The following is a 19,608-nucleotide window of genomic DNA, read 5'->3' as shown; positions in this document are numbered from 1 at the left end:
AGAAACATTTCCCACAACAAATATTTCAACTTATCACAGTAGAACGACTCCCATGTACAGAGGAGTCGCTTCCATTAAGCCTTGAAAGTGTGACAACGATCAAAGCACAGCTAAGTGTTGACAACTGGTATCAGATGAGCATTCTTGAGATTGTGTGTGATACATGGAGGTGTGGCATTCAGCAACAAGCAGTTAACACCCTGAAGTCATAATACATCTGTAATAATGATATTCCACAACAAAGCAGCATCGCCGTTGATAGAGAAACACTAAATAAGCTGCCAATAAATGGTTTCAAAGCACGTTCATTCAAGAATTCCTTTACTTAATGGAAATCGAATGTGTTCACATAGGAAGCTGTATAAATACATGTTGCCAGACTGTGGGAAAGGGAAAACATTTCTGAACACTTTTATCCATAAGGCCTGCTGTTGTAAATGTCCAGTTGAGTGACTATTTTTACACATAGTATATTGAGCTGGCTGACGTTTAACTGCACTGAAGAATTCCACTGAATGTATGTTTTTTTTATGTATGTTTTTACAAGCATGAGTTACAGATGGCACACATTTTATCCATTTTTCCACAATAGATAGTGTTACAAAAACGTCACACCCACATGAAAGCAGATCGTGCCTGAGGTTTCTTTCTTTGTGCGGCAGCTTGCTTGTTGTTTCGGTGTGTGTTTCCTCCTCTTCTATCCTTAGATAGTCTTTCACCTAACCAGAGACAGCAGCTTAACCTAGCAGTGCTATTTAGTGTTTTCTCTTAAGAAAGCAACATTTGCCAGGAATATTCCTGTCATCTAAGTTTTATGTTTTCATTACAAGTTATGTTTGTGTTTTGGGAAGATTTACAGTTTTTTTTCTCTCTCTCTCTTTTTTTTTCAATATATTCCAGTTCAAGACTAATTTGTCTTGGCCTGTTGGGCCCCTTCAACAACAAGGGGGTTCTCTGTGAGCGCGGTTTCTCTGCCGTGTTTAGCTGTCCTGTTTGGACCTTTCCACTGATGTCACTTTTTTTTTTTTTTTTGCACTAATCCCTGGTCAGGTAAACAAGCCTGCGCTTGTCTGCTGAAGAGAGTCGACTCAGAAAAGCAGGATTTAAAAGCTTCTTGTGCTTCTCATTAACATGTATTGCACAGTGTCTCTGTTTATACATGCTGCATCTGCAGTAAGTGGAGGTAAAGCCTTTCTCCCGCGTTCCAGATTTAGCTTTAATTTCACGTTAGCACCTCGCTCGGGTGACGCGTCTCCAGACTCCTTCCGCCACACGTGTGTTCACACCCATTACGGAGTGAGCGCCATCATTATCACGAGTGCGGTGAGCAATATGAAACAGGAACACAAAGCACAGCTTCAAATTGTCCTTTGGTGCTTGTACTCTTTTCGTCTGAGCAAATATTTGAAATTAATGATAGTGCGGCTGGAACTTTGCCCGGTCCTTATGCACCCATTCATCATATGAACACAGCTGAAAAATGAGGTGAAGATGAAAGCATACATTATAGAAATAATAATAATATTAACCAGCAATTAGAGATGTATCAGGCATTTTAAGGCAACTCTACATCGGAATTCCTTTGCTTTCAAAGGGAGTAACTTTCGAAAAATAAAAACAGTCTATATGCTGCTGGATCAATAACATTCCTTCTGGAGGCGGGAGCAGTGGCGGTTGTCAACATTGTCATGCACAAAATGTTCTGTACAGTGGGTCCAACACAGTAAACAGCTGGGGGCTTGACTCCACATGTTCAGGGCCTCGTCGATAACGGCCCCATTTACATTCTTATTGAAGCCTTCTGTCAGCTTTGCTCTATTTCACCCAAGCTCCTCGTGCACGTTCACTCTCTCCTGACAGAAAACAACTCACGATGTTCTCAGCTGGTGCCGGGAGCACGCAGGGAGGGACCCTGCACTGAGGGCACTGGCCAGCGTTTCTGACAGCGGGAGATGTGCTGCCAGGCAGAGGAGAGGATTGTGGGTAGTCTAAACACCAGCCTGCTCTGTGGCTGTGTCCCAAAGTGTTTAACCCTGCGTGCGTGGGAGATACACCATCCTGAATTACAGCAGACCACACGCACCAAAGGCAGCACCTGGGCTTTTTGTGTCTGTTTTAGCAACGGGACTCAGTGTCCAAGTGAGGAGTAGAAGTTCAACTGTGAGGAGGCTCGAAGCATTGAGGAACAATAATGAACAAAAGACCTTTCTTTAACCGTAATAACACAGCTATCTGTGAACTTCTAAAGAGAAAGACTTCAGAGAAACTCCTTCAAAAGTGACATCTATAAGGCATCTGACTGACTGTTATGTTGCGATTGCTCCATGTGGCCCTGAAATCAGGCCTGACCTTCAACTGATAGACGTTTTTCTGTCTTTGACAAAAAATTCACTTTTAATGCCAATATGATGTTTTTATGCCAATAGATTACACTTTTGATCCACATATGGTGCTTATATATCAGAACTGAAACGTTCCACATTTCTGAGGTCAAGTGGGCGGGCTTTGGGACTGTTGCCTGCGGACCCTTTTACTCATTTGAAGTTAGTTTAGTAATTTAATTCAATGTGTTTCATATTAAACAAATTTGAACAACTGATTACGATGTGAAGAATTAGGACCAATTCAAAAAAATGACTCTACAGTTAAAGAATTTCAAAACCAGAGTGAACCATGGAGCTCTTAAGTAGTGATCGCAGTACTCATCCACTTGATCAGTGGGTGAATTTAGACCGGGTAACACATATGCAGGATTTGGTCATTTTCACATTGAAACACTGACAGTAATCCACTGATTGCACCTGTCTTTGAATCAAAGTCAGGGTAGAATAATCGATTTGCTCCCCTGAGCTGACCCCGAAGAAGATGCTGCTTTGTTGTTTACCTCCTTTATTCCTCTCATCCTCTCATGCTTACTCTGGCCTCTCGAGTTCGCCATAAATTTATTGCTTGAAAAGGTGCGCTGCAGTAAATCTCAGAGACTGATGATAAAGAAAGTTATGATGAGCATAAATACTTTCACTGCAGAGCCTTCAATTCCCGGAATTACCACTTTAAACCAGAAGTAAACATATCTATATATTTTGCATCTCATTTTCAAAACATTAAAAGCATGTTTGATGTGTTTATAACTTGTTTTCCTGACCAGTCAAACGAGATCCCTTCCAACTATACTGCTGCCTGTATCCGTAGACCAGAATGCAGAGAAGCCACAGACTGTTAAATCATCTTAATGGGACAACTCATGTAACAGTCACACACCTCTCCACTGACATGACGTCCAAACACAAACATCAGACTGAGACGGAAGGCGGAAACAGGAAAGAACCATACAAGAAATTGTAACTTCATGTAAAACTTCATCTTAAAACACCTCCAGGAATGCATCAAGCATCTCGGGCTGATGATGGTGTATGGATATAGAAGGGGGATTTTTCCATAACTTTTTAGAATTGAGGCTTTTCCTGTGCGACTGCAGTATCTGACCACATCCATGCTGGTGCGTAGATGTCTGGCTCGCATCCTTGGAAAAAGAGCAAGTGATACGTCGCGGGGAAAGCAGTGAGTCTTCCCACTGGAATTCTAGTCAGCGTGCCACAGGCCACCCCGGGTGCAATCAGCTTGCGGTTGTCCGTTTCCAGCAGCCCTTACATCCTGCTCCTTCCAACGCCGAAGCACCATTCTCGTCCTGAGAATTGGCAGGCTGCCCTCGCCCATACCATGGAGGAGCATGGAGCGAGTAGGATACCAGCTGGAGTCAAGCAGAGGCCAACTGGAGGTCTAGACGAGAGCTATGTTCAACTCACTGGCTGTGAGAACCGTCGTGAACCTTTCATGTCGGGCTGATAGAGATCTGCAGATAGGCTGAAGGACAGCGCGTACTGTACAGTGTCCTCAACAGATCTCTGATTCCTTCTTTTGCCCCTGGCAGAGTCTGTTTCTCATTAGTGAAGTGTTTCAGGCTCTGGGAACATATTGGAATTTGGAGTATGTACACAGCAACAGTTTCATGTGAGGAGATAATGTGAGTAAACTGATGTTGTATGTAATTATTGAATCAATGAAGTTTATAGTGGTGTATCATACTCATCATGAACGGAACAGGAAAAACATTCACTGTTACTGTGAAATACTGACTTAATAGCTTCTCAGTTCTATTTTTGAAGATGGAGTATAACACAAGGTTGTTGCATGGCTGCTTTGGGAGGGGGGCAACCTCAGCTCAAACCCATCATTGTTGAGTTCTCTCTAATTTGATTGAGTGATTGCTTTCCTGTTTTTCTTCATACCTTCATGGGTGTCCACTGGGACTGGAGTGGTCTCTGCTGTTTGGCTCATGAGGATCTTATCTGCCCAGTCAGTAAATAACATTCCTCAGTGCACGACACATCGCCTACTCCTTTGTCCATTAGAAAAAACAAAATGCTACTGAAGACATCAGCAGAAAAGATGAATCACTGACACACAGTTATGTCTTTGATTTCATTTGTTATGGACAGAGCCAGCAATAATAATGAGTATTTATGATCTCGATAAATGTTCTGCAGCACTGTACATCATCGCAGAGAGTGTGTGTTGGCTGCTGTTCACCAGCTTGAGCTTAAAGCATGCATGGTTTGGTTTCCAGCAGCAGTGCTGCGCTTTGCAACATCTGGCGAGATTATCTCCGAAAGCTCAGTTCATTAGAGGCGTTGGAGGGTTCCAGCTGCCAACTCACAACACACTTTGATTGAGTTGATTGCATTCATGCTTCTTATAAAATTGCTTAATTGTGTTATTTGAAATGAGAACACATTGTTAAGGGGTTCTCGGGCATTGTGTTTAGTTGCAGCTCCGTGCGTGCCATGCATCCCACAGTAAAGCATGTGAGCAAAGCACGGAACGGCAGAGCGGCATGGAATGATTGGACTCAGCATTGTTAAAGATACGCAGACGCCATCTGCTGCAGTCATTATCTCGACTGTTTTAATTTGACAGTTTGGGTCTTTTAAACACTGAGCGTAGCTCAGCATGCAAACCTTGTCTGACCTGAATGGATCCAATTCATCTCAATGGCAGAATGCGTACAGTATTTTCTGCATCTCATTTAACAACCACCACTTTTTGACAGTGTATTTTTCTCATGACCTTTGGCTGTATGGGGAATAGATCAATCACTGAATTCAAATATTAGCATAGCAATCATTGCGATATTATAAAAATTGGGTTGGAATTACTGTGAGACTGTTTTCATAGTGCTGGATGAGTTAAAACTCTAATGGTTTTGTTTTCACTTTGTTTCAGCTTTGTTTAATATCATTTTGCTCATTTCTTCTTTTTTTTTTTTCCTATTCTGGTCTCTGAAGAGCAATGCAGAATTTACCTCTTCATAAAACCTGATGATGACCAAATTATGAAGTATGCACACAGCAACTGAAAAGTGGACTCAGAAAGATTATATGAGTTGCATTTCATGTTTTTTAAGTTTAAAAGACACTCACATTTTAGGTGATATAGACACGGAAAATGCAACTCTTTGTAAACGCTCAGACTGTCCCTGTGTAGATGTACAGCAACACTTTCTGGAAGCACTCAGGACCCATCTCCATGAAGCCCTGCTACTGTGCATGTGCACCTTGACCACAGTAAATAATTCTTCCCATGCACAATATAGGCAATAACAAACATGGCAGCCTCCAGAGTGTCATGACTCCCAGTCCATATTCTCCTGGGACATGAACATCTTATCGCTGGCAGTCGGTCCTAATAGTTATCCAAATTGGTCATCTGTCAATATGAGTGTTCAAGTACTCACCATTGTTGATGTTTTTATTCTCCTCTGCTGTTGTGTCTGTCTAGTGCCATTAAAAAAAAAAAAAAAAAAACAGCACCCACTAGTGACGTAACATGAAAATAACGCTGTTTCTTGATGTGTAACGTGTTTGTGTAAAATGTGAAACTTTTCTTAAATGAAAATGCAAAAATTATGTATTTTCACTGAAAATGTCGTGTAAACAAGGCCTCAGAGTCAACAATTAACATTTCCCTTCGCTATGTAGCGCGTACTTACTTGCACAAACAGGGAGAACATGCAAACTCCTCACAGAAAAGCGTCCAGGCCTGGACTCAGACTAGAGAATTTCTCACTGTGAGGCTAGAACGCCACTGCATTTTATTTTGAGCGAGCGAGCAGTGATAAATGTTCTGTTTTTCAGAATTATTCCGGGACAGAAAACGTTCCATGCTGACGGCGGCGATATGACGGGTGACCTGTCCCAACCTGTCCGGAAAGGGAGTAGCACTGTGGGTAGTTTAGCTTGACACCTAACATCTAAACCAAGTCCACTGACCCTGACATTCCTCCTCGCCTTTGTTCAACCTCACAAAGTGACCCCTTATTTTACTCAACAATACATGCCACACACAGCAGCGCACTCTGCATTTTCTCAACTCAAACATAGAAATTAGCTGGTGGGAAGGCCTGTAATAATGGCTTGTTCCTCAGGAACTCTGGGATGTGTTGAAGGCAGCGGGAGCCGCTGCGGGGGTTGCGCACATGCCAGGGATACCTCAGCCTTTATTGTATTCAGAGCCAGTGAGCGTGTATTAAAGTTTTCGGACACCGAGCGTGTGCAGTGAAAACGAGCGTGTGCCAACAGCCGTTGCAGTGAGGCCACGGCCGGCGTGATGGTGCGAGAGGAAAAGGCATTTCACCGTGTGGAAATCCACTGTGTGTGGCACGAACACGGAGAGCATCAAAGAGGAGTCGCCACTGATAATTAACTGACAACGCCAGCCTTCCAGCTAACAAACTGCTGGTTTCAGAATCATTCGGCTGAGGTTCTTATGTTGCCTGTAACCATCCAATATTGAGAATTAAAGGTTCACTTAATGAAAGTCCTAAAACATTCGGGGCCCTCGGAGCTGCAGGAATATCATCACATCAGGTCCGTTCTTGGAATAAAATTTGTATGTTGCTATAATTTAACGGAACAGTTCAGTCCATTACAGGATACGATTACATTGGCTTGTTCTGTTTAGGGTTTTATGAACTAAATCAACTTGGAAAGATCAAGGTTTTATTAAAATAAAACATTTTCGCATGACATTACCTATATAAATGTACATATGTTATACACACTGCATAGCCTATGTATTTCAGATTCTCTTCAGGATTCTGTGTTTACAGCTTTTTTGTGCTTAGTTTTTTATTCTAAGTTTAAATTAAAAAATAGAGAATGCTCTGATTGTGAGAATTGTTGTATTGTGTAAGCTTTCACTCTATATGTTCACAAATCACAACTGGCACCAGCTTCTTTTCTCTGCCATTATCAATATGGTTTATTGCAAAATAATAGATAATAAGGCAGGTCAGAGAGATGCTTCTCTTCATACGACACTGTGTGTTGCTCTGACTGGGCCATCGCTCATCCTCTCCGCCTTTATCTGTGGTCATTTTTCAAGCTTGCTTTGTTTTACTGCAGCACAATGTAATGCATACTTCTAACCTTACCCGTCAGCAGGGTCAGAGAAAGAGCAGACGACTGTAAACGGAAGAGACTGAAGTTCAAGAACAACGCATCAGCTTTCTACCGCTGGCATCATGACAGCCCACACTTTGTATCCACCGCACGGTGAACTATGCTGACCTCTCTCGCTGGGTCAAACAGAGGAGCTCGTCAAAGCCCCATCTGGAAATCCTGAATCCCCTGAGGGGCAGATCAAACGGGCGATCCACATCTCTCCCATGTGGTATGTATTTGACATGGGACGGTGGAGGGGGTACAAACTCAGAACTAGTCCCCTTCATTGTCCCAGACTCAGGGCTAAATCATGTGTGCAGACTCATCCGGGCGGCCCCCATCTGGGCCCGTTTAGCTCCTGCTTTCTGGAGCCAAGGCGAGTCGTCAATCAGAGCCCTCCGCTGCCGATACGAGCAAAAGGTGTCTGAGCCGAGAAGTGCGCCGCAGTTTCGGGGATGGATGGTGTGAAGCTTTCTTTACGTCCCGTGGCTGAAATGTGCTAGATTTGACAGTATGGGTAATTTAGGTGAGTACAGCAGAGGGAGTGGGCCTCTGCAGGCCGTCATGCCTGTAATGCACAGTAGTGAAATACAGTAGGCCCAGTCGGCATGTTTCCAAACCATTAAAGTACAGTGAGCGTGCGTGCGGGAGGGGAAAGAGGGTGACAGAAGGGGGCACGGGTATTTGAGCGGAGATACAGCAGCAGCCCGTACAGTTTTTCAGCAGACGCATTCTTCCATGGTGAGTGTGTGTGTGTTTGTGCTTCACCAGGTGCCTGGAATGCATCTGGACAAACAGGCAATATTTCACTCATATGGCCCTTTGTGTCGCTGAGTGCTGCACATTTAAGTCGGCAAAGAAAGCTGGGGGAATAACAAATGTTAACTTAAGGCCTCCCTAAAACAATACCACTCTGTTGGGCCGGAGAATTCCCCCAACAGCCTGCCATTACATTGTTTTGAATTTATATTCTCCAGCGGTGCATTTTGCGACTGCGTTCAGACACAAAAACAAAAGGAATGTTTCTCCTTTCTTTCTTTGTGCCTCGAGGCCGTTAAACATTCATTAGTCACTGCATTCGGCTCAATCAGCCCCGTATAATTGTGTGATTAGCAACTGTAACGCCCCAAGAATGTCGGTGTTATCGTTAACTCTGATGACTGATGCTGTGATTAACTTCACCACAGGGTGTGTTTATCCTTTCCCCTCTCCGTGCTGCTTACATTTTTATACTCAGAAATAGTGTCATTCCTTTAATGCATTGCATTTTTTATTCGTTCCATTTACATTTTAACCACTTTCCCCTGTTGTCTAAGTGCTTTACGACAAGGAGGGGAAAAAAGACAAATGTTCTTTTGTTTCATTACAGCACAGATGCCAGATATGAAAGGTTTGAAAAGACATAGACTGAGGAGTGAAAAAGTCAAAAACATTCGCCAAAAAGATGTTGACTTCATAATAAATCCTTGTACAGAATCAGAGTGGGAACGGGGAAAAAGAAAGAAACAGGTTTGTAGGTGTCTGCTCATCCGGGAGAAAGTTTGAGTGACTTTAGATCTTTTTCTCTCTCAGACCTCGAGTTCGGCTGCTTTGACATTCACAGCACGGTCACACAAATTACAGAAGTGTGAGAGACAGCCGTATGAGGAAAAGGCCAGGAAGCCAGGACTGAAAGAGAGAGAGAGAGAGAGAGAGAGAGAGAGAGAGGGAGACAGGAATAGTTGAGGGTGTGTAGGCCCGGCTCTGACCGCTGGCATGCATGAGGAAGCAGCCTCCATTCCACAGGCCGGTGGCCGGTTCAGAAGCGCTGCAGAGCACAGCTTCAGCAGCCCACATGCGAGTCCACTGGCCTTCCCCACCCTGGGCTATTTCTGGGCCTCTCTGCCACCGCGGTGGACTTCACTCGGCAAGTCCACAAATATAACCTGAGCGAGAAAAACGTGATAAAACTCGAAGCTTGGCAGAGGACAGGACGGGATGATTGATTAGTGTTTTATATTTGTTTCCCACTGTCCTGCAGGTTGAGTTTTACGGGACAGCAGGATCGGAGATATCCAGCTGCAGACGAGGGTTTTGGCTGCAGCATCAGAAACACTCTTGTTTGAAGCGCACATGTGATTTATGCCTCACAAACCACAAATGTCGCTGCACTCTGCCGTCAGTTATGACCACAGTAAAAGTGGAAAGGGAAGTGAGGCAGGTCAGAGGAAAAGTTAAAGGTCAGTCATAAACACAGATCGGCAAAAACGGCGGTCAACGCAAAGGAACAAGTTTTCAAAAGCACTTGGTTAACAAATTTAAATGTTTTTTAGTACCTATCACTTTTTGTATGTCTGCATTGGTACTCTGGGATAAGTGGATGAACTTGGGAAAGCAGGCAAACGTAGGGAAAAAAGGTTTTAAAACAGGTTTCTTACTTTTCCATTCAACTGCTGTTTACTGGAGAAAGCACATATCTTTAACTAAAGCTCTTCAAGTCAAATCAGAAAACCTTTGTGCCGCTTTGAGTGTCTGTTTTGACAACAACGGTGCTCAAAATTACTGAAAACTCAATTTTTTGAAAACGACCAGCAAGGTGGAACTTTTCAAAAATACCCTGACTCTGTCTCCATTAAAACAGAATAAAGTTTTTAAAAAGGTAAATACACAACTTTTCTGAAATGCTGCTGCTGCACCTGCACACTAAAGACTTCTTCTGCACATGCACAAGTCGACGGACATTAACAGCAACAACAACCGAGAGTCATGATTCCCAGGGACGTGGCAGTTGGACAGCTGAGAGTCAACCGGAATAGCAATGCTTACAGCGTGTGCCACGTCTGGAAAACTTGATTTGATTAATAAAATCTTAAATGAATTAAATAATAGAATATCCACAAATCTTATTGATCAAATCTTATTATTGACAGGAAAAGGAAAAAGCATGTCAAATGGCGGCATGTATTTCATGATGTGGTAAATACCTCTGGGTGCTGTGTCTTCTCTCTTGGAGCTGGACACATCAGGTGGGGACAGAGTTCTTTCACCTGTATTGACAACATCAAACATATGACAAAAGTTCAAATGATACATTGGAACAAAATCAACAGTAAATACAAATGGTGATCAAGTGAAATGAAGAGGACAGGATGGAACTTATCAGAAAGTGGAGTTCTGCTTGGCCTCAGCGGTGGGCACGGTGACTCTACCTTGAGGGTGAACTGGGAAGACTGGTTAGGCCTTCAGAACTGCACTCTCTCCAATTACAACACAGAAATTGTCATATAAAATCAAAACACTCCAAGTAGCATATGCATTTAAACAATAAAAAAAAAAGAATTACCTGTGAATATATACATATATATTGTGGTGTTGAGCAGCAACTTGTGCGCAGGAAGTTAAACTAGAGAGCTTTCTATTCCACACTCCAGGGCTTTTATTTGGTAATGCACACCGGAAACCACACATTATGTTGGCTCGCAGGCCTCGGGTCATTCCTCCCCCCCAACAACTCCTGTTCATGGTCCGACATATAAAAGTGAACAGCACAAAATGAACTCAAAACACAGAAACACAAATGCAGAATGCAACCAGTAATAAAAGAAATGCCAAAAACACAAACAACTCCACCAAACAGCCCCAAAAGTCCCAAACAGAAAGTTCCCAGCATGATGACCCGCGGCATTCAGTGCACCACAGCAACCCCCACGGTCGCTGCTAGCTATAGATATATATGTATATATACATATATATGTATGTATGTATGTATGTGTGTATATATATATATATATATATATATATATATATATATATATATATATATATATATATATACATATATATGTATGTATATATATATATATATATATATATATATATATATATATATATATATATATATATATATATACATATAGATAGATAGATAGATATAGATATAGATATAGATATATATATATAGATAGATATAGATATAGATATAAACTGCTTTCTCGCCCACCCAGCAATAATTGATAATTGTATCTCCTTCCTCTGCAGTGCTGACGCTCCTGGCATCCGTAGATTATAATCCATCAAAATTAAATTAAAAATTGGAAAATCAAAAATGAAATACTTCAGCTATGAAATTTGTGACAAGAGAAGACAAGAAATTTGATTTGATTTAAAAACTCACAAAACTGATTAAGTTATGTTTTCTTTATGTTCTATGTACATATGTTTGGCTTCCTTATAAAAACAAACTTCACCCACATGCAGATCAGCTGATGTAGATGCTAACTATATCATCTTCAGTGTGGTTTTCCATTTCCATATAAGCAGAAATAATTTTCAAAACTTTACTGTTGCAAACGTGAAACTGTTCTTACTGTAAATAAACATGCAAAAACGTCGTGTGAACAGGGTCTAATTCCTAAAGCAACATGAAAGTTGTCTATCTGAGAGTAATATGGACATGTGACAATATGAATAGAGGCCGAATAAAGTAAACCCTCTAAGTAATGCAGTACAGCTTTTTTATGTACTGTTACTTTATTTGCATTAACATTTGAAAAAACAAAACTATTTTTTAAAGTAACTGCTGACTTCCGTCACAGACTAATTTCAATTTCAATTTGAAAAATAGTCACAGCTCCCATTTACGCCACTGGAAACTGAGGCTGATTGAAAAATTCATTCCCTTTAAAGTTTACAAAATGTCTTTCAACTTCAATTTCTGTTGTGCAGACAAATACACAACTTGGTCCATGTTTTTCCCTCTTCAGCCAACATTTGATCATCCAGGTGGTTTCTCCGATCGTATTTCATGTTTCTCATGTTTTCCTTGCCCTGTTGGTCGTTTCTGTAAATCCCTCTCGCCACATTCCCACATGTCAGTAATCACATTGGTGTGTACAGTGTTATTAAAACTTAAAGAAAAGGGGAAGAAATCTTAGAAAAATAAGATGCAGAACGGTCCTTGAAGGAAACGCCGCCCAGGTTAAAGCTGCGTTATGCAACACACTTACTTAAAATCCCCCCACCGTTAACGCAGTGATAACACAGCATAAACTGTGGTATGTGGCGCTGTCACCAGTCCGCCCACCGGAAACGAGGAGGTCGGGTGTAATCATGAACCAGTCATCCAGAGAGCATGAAAATGTGAGCCAGTGAACCACAAAAACTGGATTTTCTGTTCCAAGATTAATCAAACTTTATTTAAGGAAACATTGTCCACTTTATGTCAGATTCACAAAGGTCCATGAATGCCATAACGGAGACCAACAACACAGTTGGAAATTGCGCAAGAAATTAGAAAAGTTATGATATTAATGTAACTAACCATAGTAAGCAACCATGAATGACCGAAGGAATGAATGAACCACCTATAAGAACGAGGATAAATAAAAACAGTAAATGAGGCTGAAAAATGATCCACTCTGGGATAATTGTGGCAATATTGTACAAAGTAAAAACTTCTGAAAATGTTTTCTTCATGAAGACCAGTGTGTCCACTGCGTCTGATCTGTCCGAGTGTGTAAAATAAACCATGAATGAGTCAAATGGGAAAGAGCATGCCGATTGGACCGAAGGTGACTGAAGCAGAAAGGAAGCAGAGAATTAGATGATTAGTGAATGAATACCCAAAAAACTGACAAATGACACAGTTCACATCCCAATAAACAAGCAACCCGATGCCAGGATATCCGTTGAGCAACACCAGAGGAGCTGCTGTTTCCTGTCACTGCTCTTTCTGGACTGTTTTGCCTGTTTCTGTTCAACTGTCTGGATCCTTCTAACTTCTCTGGTCAGTTCGTCAAGGAACTATGTGATTTGGATGCAAGACATGAATAGATTGTCATTTTGAAACAACACACAGCTTTGTCCTTCATTTGGTCGTTATTCTTAATGTTATTATGTTATTATAACAAATATTACATAATCTAGCATCAACTACAGAAAGAAATGTGTCTTTCTTTGCTGACGACTGAGTCTGAGACGATGTCTAATAAATGAGTCTTATCTTCTGGTTTTAGTTATTCTTTAGGCTTATTCAAAACAGTTCTTTTGACAAATGTAATTCCTACTGTTGGACAAAAATGACAAATGAAAAAGTTCTGTTGCAAAACTAATGGTTTTTTTGCAGTCTATAACTACTTTCTTTGATACTGAACATTTTTTATGTGACAGTAAAAGCTGCTGTTTGATAAGGGAGCAGTTCATTTGTATCGGAAATGTAAGTCGTCTTCTTGGATACAGAACCATTGTCAATGTCGTCTCTTAGTTACTTTCATGGTAAGTTACCTATGACAAGATGAAAAAAACATTTCCCTCTGATGAAAAGTACTGTTTCACTTCTTTTTGCAGTGCACTCAACATACATTCTTTCAGAAAACAGTGATGAAAACAACCAAAAGTTTCAATTGCAATTTAAAGCTGATGGATTTCTTTCAAGTATTTCCCAAACACCAAATTACTAGTTTTGTTACCTTTTGGGTTTAAGGTGTAAAAATCTTTCCTAACAGCCAGACAAAGACCTGACTGAGCCGGGGAGCTTAGAGGCTCAAGTTTATGGGTGGAATGTGTGATTTCATGGGCCTCTAATGTGATTTCAAATAAATAAATCATGCATAATCATTCACCTGAAGTCAATTCATCTACAGCTTTCACTGAACAAGTTAAATAATTCACGATGCATTGAAAGACTTCACCAAAGACTTCATTCCATCAGATCATTAAAGGCAATTATCATGTTTTGGCCGACTTGACGAGAGCAAACATCATTTAACTGTCTTTAAATACATGACTGAGAGTGCACACGCACAGATGCAGGCTGGGTAATGTGTCTGGAGCTGTGTTTAGGTGCAGATGATCTTGGTCGTTGCCTGAAGCCAGCCTCTCAGTCAGTGCAGACTGGTGATGAAACCCACTCACCCACACAAGCAGCATTTCTCACTGCTGACATCTAATGTATACACCTGTGCTCTTCTCACACAGTTCATCCCTGCAGTCTGAACTCAACAGCAATTCCTGAGGCGCCACCTGCTGGAAGTGTTGTGCATGCACCCATGCAAACCTTTCTCATGCATTTACTGTATACAATGCAAGGAGTTTTTTTCATGCAAAAACGTTCTATCTTGGGCAGGTTTTTGATATAATAATTAAAGAGTGTACTAATTTGTAAAGGGAGTCACTGGAAGTTTGAATAAATTCAGGATGAAGAAAGTATTTCTGTTTCATTTCAATGTTTTGTGCTTTAAATTTATTAAATGTTGTCAACAAGTCAATAAAACAAGTTTCAGTTTAGTATTGTGGAAGGCGGAGCTCTCCAGAAACCTGACGGAAATCTGTGTGACTGATGTGTATCTGTGTTTCGCAGGAATGCACACTGCCTGATGGCACGGCTGATTGTCAGACAGCGGAGGACACAGGAAGGAAGAAATCATTAAGCCACAAAGTCAAAAGTCACTGAGTGGCCTCTGATACAGTCTGCTTGGCTTCGACTTTCCCAGAACTGAGGAGAACAAACTCTCCGCTGCCACCATGTTGCATAAGCTACTGTTAACTAACAAAAGTGAATGATTTGAGAGAGTGATACTGTATCCCATTCATTTCATTGCAACAATAAAACTTGATGAAATAAAAGTTTTACTTTAACCGAGTCCTCATAAGGTCTCTCCACTGTGGCAGCTGTTGCTGAAAATTCACTCTGTTAAACCAACAACTCTTTCAAATTGGAATCACTTTAATCCCAAAGTACACAAAGTTACTGTATTTCTGGTCACGAATCCATGGCTGAGTTTTTTTAAATCCAGCTCTGACCCCAGGTTTAGGATGAAGTAAACTTGCTTTACAAGTTAGTTTCAGATTTGTTAGATCTAAGCATACAAACAGAGACCTTTTCTGACACTAATTCATCTCACGTGTCCTTGAGCAAGACACTGAAGTGGACGGCTTGAGCATCTTGCTAGGCAGCCTTTTCCATTAGAGTGTGAGTGTCTGGATGGACATGATGAACAACGTAAAGCCGAGGAAAAGTGCTATAAGGTGAAATGCCTTCACTGTGTTTAAACTGTGTTTCCTGGTTTTATTGTAACGACTCCAATGTTTAAAGATGCCTGAAGGCAGAGCTCAGTCTCATCAGTGGAGACTGCACTGTCAAGAGCCTCTCAGCTGTATGTTGATTTTTGCTGGCGTTTCCTTGGTGACATACCTTGATATAGCTGAGACTCCTGAAGGATAAGTACACGGAGTACTTGGATGATGATAGGCATCAGCAGAACAAGTGTAGGCCTATGGGCTGGACTTCCCCAATTCCTCTCAAATGCTGGAGTGGAACGATATTGTGCCTTCAGTTACACAACACTTGCCACATCTTTATGGCTGAATGAATTTTTAAACTATCTGTAAACATGGCACGCAACTGCTGCAGAGGTTGGTTTTCCTTCCCCTGAGGTTGGCAGAGAGCACTCTGAAGACTGACAGCAAACAATCAGGCTTCACACTCCGCGGTGTGTCAGAGCCGCTCTGATAGTGATGCTGTGTTTCAAAAGGATTCTTCTCCTGTGTGTTGTTTGACAACTGGAATAGGCCTATGTCTGTGCAGAAAAGCAGATCGGAGGCTGCTTTCATTTCGCCCTCTGCGGTGTGGGAGTTTTGGTGGATGAAACAAAATTGTTGACAATATCTATTCATCTGCTGCCTTTGACCCAATGGCTGAATGCACCTCCTTTATCGTTATATCTCTGTCAGCAGGGCGAACCCCGGACCGCTGGCCAAGGTTTTGTATTTTTTTTTTTCTCACTGCCATGCCTCTGAGTTTCAGGTGGGCTTTTGTTCCCTGTGTAGGATGGATGCAGGCTGTGGGCGAAGGAACAATCCCATGTTCAGAGAGCAAGGAAGAAACTGCACGTATACAATCCCCACATGGTATTATGCAATGTGGTCATAAATGACCACGGCTGAAACACGGATACGCATGGAGTGGACGCATGCTTCTGTTAAATCAAGTAAACATCTTCATCCTGGAAGGAGAACATTCATGCTGAGGAAAACCTGAGCTCATATCTTAATACAACAAACTAACTAACTTAATCTTGTCAAATAATTTGCCTTATATAAATATATCCATGAATTTCACTTTATTTGAATAAGAAACTTCCAAGAACGCCTTTTTTTCACAACTAAGCAAAAACTCTCGACTACACTGCAGTAAGGAGAGGTGATTACTGTAATAAGATTCTAACTTTAACCAGTGCATCTCTGAGTCAGACTCAGTGAGCTGCTAGATTACAGTTTGGAAACACCTAATAAGAAAAAAAAATATTTCTATTTCACAATATCTTAAGTGATAACTGATGTTTCAATGCAATGAGACAGCATTTCTGAAAAGTCAATTTCACAAAATATCCTGAACAAGTTTTTACATCACTCTTAGTATAAAGTTGCACCCAGCTAGAGGAAGTTGCTACTTTTGGTCAGTCGTATATTACAGTATTTATTGTTTTCAGGTGGAAACCCATCAGAAAATGTGCCATGCTTGTGAAACATGACACATTTTCTGTGGTTCATAGGATGATAAGAGATGATACGTACCCTGCTGGATTATTCTTGCATGATGATAGCTTGGCTTTTACGACAGTAAACACATCAAATATTACACAGCTAAACACCATAAAACATCTGGTTTAATGGTTCATACATCCGGCCATTGGATATTGTTATAATAGAAGTATCTCAGGTTCATAGATCTTGGTTTATTTCTTTGTACCTCACAAGTTCCAATACCTCAGACATTGCCACTACACGATGGCACATCTAATGAATTTATGGTAAGCAGCACAGTGACTGAAAAACTGCCACAGACAAAACAGTCTAGCAGCTAACTGGGAGTTGCACACAGTCAGCATCAAGCAACAATTGCTATAAGCTATCCAACGCCACTTTTGCATGAATTGAGTTGAAAAAAAATAATACAGCAAAGGCAAATGATGCACAGCAACAAACTAACCCTGGAATGCAGCACATTTGACCTAGAGATAGTTTACCAGAGTAACCCAGATTAAGTACGAATTATGAAAATATGGGATTAAAACAAACGGTCTCAAACAGGAAATAAAAGCATATCAAAGGCCAAGACTGATAATGTTTTTATAGGATTTGCAATGGTGATGTATTGGTTACTTCAGCTGACAAACCTAACTTTATGTATAAAAGTATTTCAAATTGAGGTTTCATTGTTATTGCAGTTTTTAACCCTGTGCCCATTGTAGCACTTTGAGATTTGATTTCAAATGTAAAGTGTGCTATAAATAAAACTTATTGTTATTATTTCACCCTTTTTCATTTCATTAGTTACAAAACCTAACATCTTAAAAATCACAAACCATAAAAATAGAAAGAAATGCACTTCACGTTTTTTTCTTGTACTTTGTAAAACATGAAGTAAAACATGCCTATTCATCCTCACTTCAGGGAAAAGGACAGCACTGTGTTCCTTGAGGTCCAAGGTTGTGATAACATGGGTTTTTATTTCCCTGTTTTTTGGTTTTTTTTTTTTTTTTTTTTTTTAATCCCAGGGGACATTCTTCTCACTGCAGTTTCACACTATTGAGAGGAACAATTCACAATGGTAAGTCCTTGCTTCTGCTTGTTTCTTTCTATGGAATAAATGGCTGCAAGGTGTAAACATATATACATAGATGTTTTTGACTCATTTTTACCAGAAACAGAAAACTGTACAAACAAGAAAACAAATTTTAAGTCTGAAATGCAAAAGTTTAAATAGTATAATTGTTTGCATTTAGTTGATCTTCTGCTCCACAGCTATTATAAAACATGTGGTGATCTTTAGCTGTTGACAGTGTAATCAGAGCTTTCTCTGGACTATGACCCAAAGGAGAAAAACAAAAAACAGGAGAGAGTTTATCATATAAGGATAAACAGCATGAATACCACAAAGGAACTATGTGCATGGAGTTGGCATTAAAATGGAGACTTTGCTTGTGTCAGATCTAAAGTATTTTTTCTGTTACATTTTATAAGGATTAAGTTTCATTACTGTACATTCAAATCTGCTTCGAAATGCATCAACTTCACATTAAGTCAGCCATATGTATAGATGGTAAAGACTTTTTACTTGAGGAAATCAGCAATGATGAAAAACAGATTGAAGCTGTTTAACTGATTCTCCCAGTTATAACAAGGAGCAAAGAGAAGTAGGTGAACTCAACAAGTCACTAGCTTGAAGAATGGAAAAAAAAAGTACGAAACCTTTTTTAAAATGTACCATAAAATTTATTCATTATAAATTCATTCCAGACACTCCCAAAGCATACAAAAGAATCAATAAAGAAAAATAAATGAACGGATACATGCAAAAAATGATTCGTCATCATTCGTTTGAGTCGGCGAGAGAGACTTACATAACCTTGCAAGACTTCCTATTTATTTATTTATTTATTTATTTATTTATTTATGAGTGAGTGAGTGAGTGAGTGAGTGAGTGAGAGCGCTCACGTTTCGCAGACGCTATCCGGAACGTTTACGTGAGTCCTTGTTTCCGCACGATCTATAATGACCGTGGAACCACAGAGAGCATTTAAGTCAACAGGACTCTCTTCTTGTACACCTGTACTTTAAAGGTTCGTTTCAACTTCATTTCTCCTTGGAAGCGTGTGTGTGTGTGTGTGTGTGTGTGTGAGAGAGAGCTCTCGCTGTAAGAGTGTGTGACTGTCACTGAGCCTTCCGCCGTCCCTCGACCGCCCCACCACAGTGAGTTACTTTGTTTTGATTCTTAGCACAGCTGGCTAATTACTGCTAGCACCAAGAGCTTGTCATTGGCAGCTGATTTTACCTTGTGGTATTAATATTAACCTCATTGCTATAGAGCAGGGTTTGGTATGCTTAAGACGCTGACAGACTTCTCATTCCCCAGGTTGTAAGAGCTACTGACCGTTGGCAAACACGCTGTCTGGCTGATTATGTGCTGATCCAATTATGTGAGCTAGTTGGCCAGCCATTCTTAAACAGTGTGCTGGAGGCTTGTGACAAACCCTTCCAGGACACACACTTTCACACGCATGACTCATTTCTTTGGTGGAGAGTTTGCTTACCCAACAAGAGCTCAAAAGCTGAAGTAGGACAGTTG

The 19,608-nt window shown here is 40.8% G+C and overlaps 1 protein-coding gene across 4 annotated transcripts in view; it reads left to right on the top strand.

The window, feature by feature from the left end:
* Positions 1–18,059: 18,059 nt before the first annotated feature.
* Positions 18,060–19,608, top strand: part of rmdn2 (regulator of microtubule dynamics 2) — a 37,698-nt gene continuing 36,149 nt past the window's right edge. The window contains exon 1 of one of the 4 annotated variants that reach the window (XR_003932711.1): positions 18,060–18,090. Coding sequence is in view for 1 of the 4 variants with exons in the window: in XM_030107238.1 (XP_029963098.1) it covers positions 18,088–18,090 (3 nt within the window). In the remaining 3 variants the exon portion in view is untranslated. Of the gene's footprint in view, positions 18,091–19,041; positions 19,233–19,608 lie in introns of those variants that run through there. The other 3 variants (XM_030107238.1, XM_030107239.1, XM_030107240.1) reach the window with 3 other exon arrangements.

The sequence above is a fragment of the Salarias fasciatus genome, chromosome 13, assembly GCF_902148845.1.
Source record: "Salarias fasciatus chromosome 13, fSalaFa1.1, whole genome shotgun sequence".
Lineage (NCBI taxonomy): Eukaryota > Metazoa > Chordata > Actinopteri > Blenniiformes > Blenniidae > Salarias > Salarias fasciatus.
This window is presented reverse-complemented; position numbering and strand designations above follow the sequence as displayed.